General features: G+C 42.4%; 1 protein-coding gene across 1 annotated transcript; it reads right to left on the bottom strand.

Moving 5' to 3' along the window:
• Positions 1–215: 215 nt before the first annotated feature.
• Positions 216–1,433, bottom strand: LOC121383533. The gene has a single exon (XM_041513620.1). It carries the CDS (start codon positions 1,431–1,433, stop codon positions 216–218), a length of 1,218 nt encoding a protein of 405 aa, XP_041369554.1.
• Positions 1,434–7,361: the final 5,928 nt, after the last annotated feature.

Genomic DNA, 7,361 nt, shown 5'->3' on the forward strand with positions numbered 1-7,361 from the left:
CAGTTTGCCTACACTCAGTATGAAAAGATGATATCCCCAGTTAAAAGTGGAACATTCCATGTATGGTTCCTATGTATAAAATAACATGACAAAATAATATGACAAACACACATTTTATTATAAAAACGATTAACATTACACAACAAAAACGATTAAACTATTAAAATGACCCAGAAATGTTAAACAAATATTTTGTACAAAGTTCAAAGTCTTATTTACAACTGCAATTTTAGCAAGTGGCTGGCAGCGTCTAAAAACTCTAAAGGAGTTTTGCGGCCTTGTTGAAGTTGATTCTTCAGCCTCATAAGGCGTGTACCAATATCACGATACACCCGCTTTCGTGGTACTGGAGCTGCCCCATGGTCAAGTTGGATCAGTGTCCTTTTGGTTTTCTCTTCAACGTCCTTCAGTTTATTTATGAACTCATAAATGTTAGGGTGAGCTTTTGTAAGAGAACGGTTCAGCTTGGAATGCCACCCTTCAAGGTGGTTATTGGTTCTAGGACCAATGTTGCCATGCTGGTTCCACATAGTTACCTTGAACAAGGAGTCATCATCAACCCACGTTGCTGTCACATAGTCTGTAAATTCAGTTACATGGGGCAGGTGATCAGGTCGCTCATTCATAATGTCTATCCACACATCTTGAACATGACTGATAGGCAGCAAAGGCAAACTGGCGGCACGTCTAACTAGAGTTTGTACCCCTTGATCAGCACGATACAGTCTCATAAGTCCAAGCCCCTGAACTTTTCGCAGCATGCACTGATTGAAATGAAACAAACAACCACGTGTGTCGGCATCTGGGAAAATCTCCTCGATTGCTTGGATTGCTGCAATCTCAAAGTCAGTCTGTACAACTTCAGGTGACAAGTCAAACCCGGTCTTTTCCTCAACCACAGAGCTCAGCTGGTTAAACAATCTCACATATGTTGCCCTTGTTCTGTTCGGCATTAGGGAAAATGCAACAGGAACCATCGTAGCACCAGATAAACAGTGAATCGAATACAGCTGATCCCACAAACCAAGACACGCATAAAACGTACCATCCATGAATAGGGTTTCAGCTTCCTGCATTCTAACAAGCATTTCATCGGTTGCAAATACAAGTAATTTGTCGTCATCGCCATCATTTATTGCCAGGAAACGTTTGTTATTTTTCGTTTCGACCCAATAATCACGTAGATCTACCTCTGACCGACTTGTTGGAAGTTTAGGCAACATCTTATGTCTGTGACGGTATAGACCGGAGTCAAGACTACTGAATGACGGTACGATAGCTGCCTGTTCATCGGTTAACATACCAACCTCCTCATTGTATATCTCTTGTACTGGGAGCAACTCATTCCGAACACGAGTCCTTAGTGTGCTCAATAATCGTACTGCATCCGGATCTTCGATCTGAGGATGACTGTGTACAGAAAGAGACTTCATATAGTTGTCTACTGTACTGAGCCTACCATTGCACCCAGATACTACACATTTCCAATGTGTAGAAGACTGGCGACGGACATTCAATCGGTATCGGAAACCTGCATATAAGACTTGTTGGCCACCTTTTTGTGACGTTATAAATTCAACTCTCTGTAACCCAGCTATAGTGCAACGATATAGCAGGAACAGGGAAACTCTTTTTACGTGCCCCTATCCACAGAGGTTCAGGCACGCCCACCACGGATTTAGCCTCTGACTTCGCCAGTGACTAACTCCGGAGCAGGATGGGGGGGGGGGGGGGGGGTAAGTTTGAGGTGGGCGGAATTTGGAATAAAGCCATTTAGTAAGGTCGACGCGAGCGCGGACCAAATAGCAGACACTTCGTAAACTTGAAGTACACCGAGTGGGAGCCGTGCTCTGATTGGCTGAATTTCGATTCCTCGGTGAAGCCTGTATTTTACCTAAGTCTACAAAGAGTAACTGCATCCAAAACATGTCCGAACCTAAAATTTAACCAAAAATAATTAAGACTGCTCAGCCAAAAGGTTTTTAAGGTGATTTTGAGCAATTGAACGGGCGCCAAAATAAAATGCGTTAGACTACTTATAAAAAAATAAACATAAGAATTTAGAACTGCTTCCAAAACGTTTAAAGTCTAACTAGCCCAATAAAAGAGGTTAGTACTCACGGAGGAAAGGTTGACTAGGGGGAGGAGAGCCAAACCCTGGTGTCCAGATGGGGGATCAGCTGGTGTATATCCGGCTTCGCTAGCAGTCTAGTGATCACAGGATACTGTTTGTGGAACACCTTCTTCATCAGGCGATGAATCGAAATGTTGTCCATTTCTGCAAACAGTAGAGCCTGGCTGTAGCGGTTGTCCAGATGATGGGTGATACTCACAGCTGACCGCCCATCCTTGAAGGTCACCGGGTGCATCTCGAATTCACCGTCGGCGTTCGGGATGTCCTCAAAGTTACGGCAACGGGGCACTGCCAAGAGGTGCTTGGTGTCCAGGACATCAATGACGGCGCACTTTGAGAAGCGGCGATCCAGTTTCCCGTGCAGAGTCCAGGAGTCCATGGATTCACCGGACTCTGCACCTTCTGGTGGTGGCGGAGGTTGTTTTGGTGGAGTTCTTATGATGGGAACGGTGGTCGCCACCTCTGCCTTGCGTTTTCCAACAGCTCCTTGGCGGTCCGGGATAGCCATTGGTGACACCGGTAGAATTGGTGACACGTCAATGCTATCCAGAGTATGACGTGGCGAAGTGCTGGGTCGAGTCGGAGTCCTAGTGACACTAGCCTCGTGAACTCGGGCCGCCTCCGGAGCGGGAGCTGGGCCGGTCGAGACTGGCTTCCCTTCCTTCTTTCCGGTGGAAACTACAGGAAACGGCGAAGCAGAAGGAGCCACTGCCGGTGGTTTAGCCACCGGGGTTGGCCCCCCCCCCCCCCCCCGAACCGTTCCTGGCGGGTTTCTCCTCTTCTTCCTCGTCCTCCTCTTCTTGGTTGGAACCGGGTCGCCGTACACCAAGGTCACGGTTGCCCGTGACCCGGTGTACGCGACGCGGTACTCCAACAACACTCCATATGTTGTTATGAGTCCCCCCAGGTGGGGGGGGGGGGGGGGGTTAACTCCAGAGAGCATGGACACACGTCTTGCTTCATCTTAAACAAATTTGGAATCACGATATAGCAACCTATTCTGCACATACAGCTCAATATATACATATATATGTTTTGGACGCCATTTCTGATAATCCTTATGTTTATATAAACATTTAACTTTAATCCTATATCAAAGAATCATGGATGCCATTTAACACTTTGATCACATATTAAGGATCGCAGTATGGGATCATTGGACTAATACTAATCACAATAAAGAGCGTGAAATCACCTTTGCGCCACTAAGCCCCAATTACATTACTTCTGTTAATTGTAATCTTAATTGTTTATATAATACAATGTTACCCAATGTTTTTATGTTGTTTGAGACAAAAAGTAATAGGGATTGTCCCACTATTAACTGGGGATGTCACGTTGTCATACTGTAGGCAAACTGAGTGTAGGCATACTGGGTTGTAGGCAAAATGGGTGTAGGCAAAGTGGGTTGTAGGCAGAATGGGAGGGAACCCTGTCAGCCTGGGCATAATTTCAACGTTACGTAGCGACACTATCGATAATGCGTGTGTGAATTAACTCAATTTTCTGTCAAGGGGTAGTGCACGTGCTGTACGTGCATGATTTGTACGTGATAACTGTGAGCTCTGCAACCATTATTATGGATATTGTGAAAAACATATTTGCACGTGCTGACGTCAAATCATGCGTTTTGTCAGCTTCAGAATTGCATGATATATCCACTAGCTATAGAATAAGATAATACTAAAACATTCAGTATTGTGTTATTGCAAAATTAATGTTATGAAAAATATGCTCTATGCGTTTCTTTTTTTGAAGAATATATATATATATATATATATATATATATATATATATATATATATATATATATATATATATATATATCTCGTTTCAACCATTGCACCATAACTGGTCAAAGGCCGTGGTATGTGTTTTGCTGTCTGTGGGAAAATGCATATAAAAGATTCATTGCTGCTAATGGAAAAAAAATGTAGCGTGTTTTCTTTGATGACTACCATTCAGAATTCCCAAATGTTTGACATCCAATAGCCAATGATTAATTAACGAATGTGCTCTAGTGGTGTCGTTAAACAAAACAAATTTTGTACAGTTTAATAATACAAGTACCACAAACAGACAATACAGCTGAGGTGTGTGTGTCCAGGACAGCGGATTCGAAGCTTAATTGATAAATGAATGAATGAATGAATGAATGATGCATATTTTTCAAATTTGTACTAGCACAGGAAAACGTGTGGCGCGTGTACCCATCTAAGTTTCTGTCTGCCTGCTTCAAACTATTAGACAGTTGTAACGCGACAGGAATTCAGTCATTTCCCGTTTCCACATACTTGCAATATAAGAGTGTATACGCTACGACGAAAGGTTCCCGTGCGTGGGACGTATTGTGAGTTTATTGCTCGGTCTCTACAACCTCGGTGACAAACAACTACGTATACATGTTTTTTTTCTGGCTGTGGGAATTGAGCAGTTGATCTACGAAGCAGCTAAAGAATTTAAATGAATATCTGAAGAATTTTAAAAAAGAGAAAAAAAAAAAAAAAAGATTATGGCCGTAATTTTCAATCTGAACGACAAAAACTTATTTCAATATCAAAATCGTATTTTCAGTTTATTTTGTTTAACGTAGAGCTTCTAGAATTTTTATAAAAATCCACTAGCCTTGGGATCAGTGATTTAGAAAATGTACTAGCCCTGATTAAAAATTCACTAGCCCTACTTTACTTTAAATTAATACAATTTTACTAAATAATAGTAATAATCAGATATGTCACCTAAAACATGAGATAGAGCTTGAAAACACTAACATTGGGGGGGGGGGGGGGGGGCAGGATATTCATACTTACAAAATAGACTTAACAGCAACATGTGACTAACAAAAATTCACTAGCCGTTGGGCATGTCAATAGTAGTTATTTACTAGCCCAACATTGAATATCACTAGCCACGGGAGTGGGGCTACCGTAATCTAGAAGCCCTGTTTAACGACACCACTAGAGCACATTGATAATATTAATCACCGGCTACTGGATGTCAAACATTTAATATTTTTTTATATATAGTCTTAGAGAGAAAACCCGCTACACTATTCCATTAGTAGCTAGGGATCCTTTATATGTACGATCCCACAGACAGGATAGCACATACCACAGTCTTTGATATACCAGTCGTGGTGAACTGGTTGTTAACGACAAATAGCCCAATGGGCCCACCGACAGGGATCGATCCCAGACCGACCGCTTATCAGGCGAACGCTTTACTAGTGGGCTACGTCCCACCCCTATCTCTGCACAAGGCAGAGTTGAAAGGAAGTTAGGCAAAGTCGTGTTTGCTTGCATGATCCACTATGAGATGTTCGTCCTTAGGAGGACCGCCACTCTCCTATAGCTAGGTGTAACGCAATGTAGGTCAGTGGTAGAGCGCTAGCCACGGTGTGTCGTATAGTAGGATCAATCGCTACTGAGGGTGAGTCGTGTTGGGAATCGATTAAAATGGCATCATCGATCATCGGTTTGAACCAACCGATTAACTTTCGATTATAAAATCGGCGATAATTATTGGAAGTTAAGAAATATTTGAATTATTATGATCATATAATTGTTGTCGTGCTCACATGGGTTAGAAAGACCCTACATTTCGCTAATTTGACCTTGAATGCCCATTTAGTTTAATGTTTTCCTGATGTACACATTAACGCAAACCCAAACCACAGCACCTTTGTATCAATTCCATCATCAGCGACAATCGATTATGAACTTTTAGAATCGATCATCACACTGGCAGAGCCCTTCCGATCAATTGTCGATTAAAATCGATAACTGGAAGATTACTAATTGAGGGACTTGCTCGTCCAAACTCGTATCACCGACTGGTACATCACAGTTCATGTTATACGTTGGTCTGTTTGTGGGAATATAGAAGTAACCTATGCAGAGCCCGCGGGTTTCTTCTTTCCTGTTTCTCTTGACCACGTGTCGAAATAACCACAATACGTTAGACACCTAATAGCCGTAGTTCAAAATGAGGTGTCATTAAACAAACTATTAATATTTCTTTTCCGTAATATTTAATGTTAAAGTGATATAATTTTAAACCTTGTAACATTTATTTCAGACATTGGCTGACCATTATGAATACTAATTATGACCTTTCATTTATTGATATCAGAAGATATCGAATATACATGCAGTGCGTATGAAATAGTGCCTCTGTTTATAAATCATTAGCAATTGATGACGTATTATGTACAGTTAAAGGTATAAAAGCCGGAAAGGCCGACCGTTCAAAATTCCGCCCAATTTCCTCAACCCAAATTGCGCACCTTTTCTGTTTGGCATAATACTTTGCTCCATTCCAAATTCAATAGCACCATCACCCCCCCCCCCCCCCCCCCCCCCACCCCACCCCCACCCCCCCCCCGCCTCCGCCTGCTACCGACCACGGTCGGGCTGCTAGTGCTCCCGTGCACCTGCCATTGCAGGCGGTCCCTCCTCTCCTACTCCCCACCTTTCCTGTCCTGGACGGAGGAGCCCTTGTGCCCAGGACAAGCGTGCACGTAAAGCCCTATGACCTGACCTGACCTGACCTGGAACCAAGCTGCCTGCCATAATATAGCAGGCATCCTAAATATGCAGGAAGACCATTAACACACACACACACACACACACACACATACCATAAGTGTTTTGTTATTTAATGTTATAATTACACAATATGATATTTCCACACTATACAATATGACCAATGTGGCATATTATAACGTAGTAAATAAACCACACAAACACAAAAACAAACAAAAAAGCAACCCACAGAAGAAACACGAAAAAAAACCCACACACAAAAAAAAAAAACGTTCTTATATGTTTTTCGCGATTGTTCTTGTGTAGTTTGACGAGTTGTTTTACAAATTATTTAAGCTTGGCATAGCCGCTGTGCTGTGGGTACATTTAGGTGTATCCACGTTCGTACCTCTAAAAAAGATAGAAAGAAAGAAATGTTTTATTTAACGACGCATTCAACACATTTTATGGCATCAGACATATGGTTAAGGACCACGCAGATATTGAGAGAGGAAACCCGCTGTCGTCACTTAATGGGCTATTCTTTTCGATTAGCAGCAAGGGTTGGTTTATATGCACCATCCCACAGACATGGTAGTACATACCACGGTCTTTGATATGCCAGTCGTGGTGCACTACACAAGACAGAGTCAAAAGGGTGTATAAAACAAGTTTGTGATGGTTTGTATCCATGAATCACTCTC

This window comes from Gigantopelta aegis, chromosome 10 (genome assembly GCF_016097555.1).
Source record: "Gigantopelta aegis isolate Gae_Host chromosome 10, Gae_host_genome, whole genome shotgun sequence".
NCBI lineage: Eukaryota > Metazoa > Mollusca > Gastropoda > Neomphalida > Peltospiridae > Gigantopelta > Gigantopelta aegis.

What these genes read in the sequence shown, in the direction of transcription:
- LOC121383533 (XM_041513620.1), bottom strand. Translation starts at nt 1,433, where the DNA reads ATGAAGTCTCTTTCTGTACACAGTCATCCTCAGATCGAAGATCCGGAT.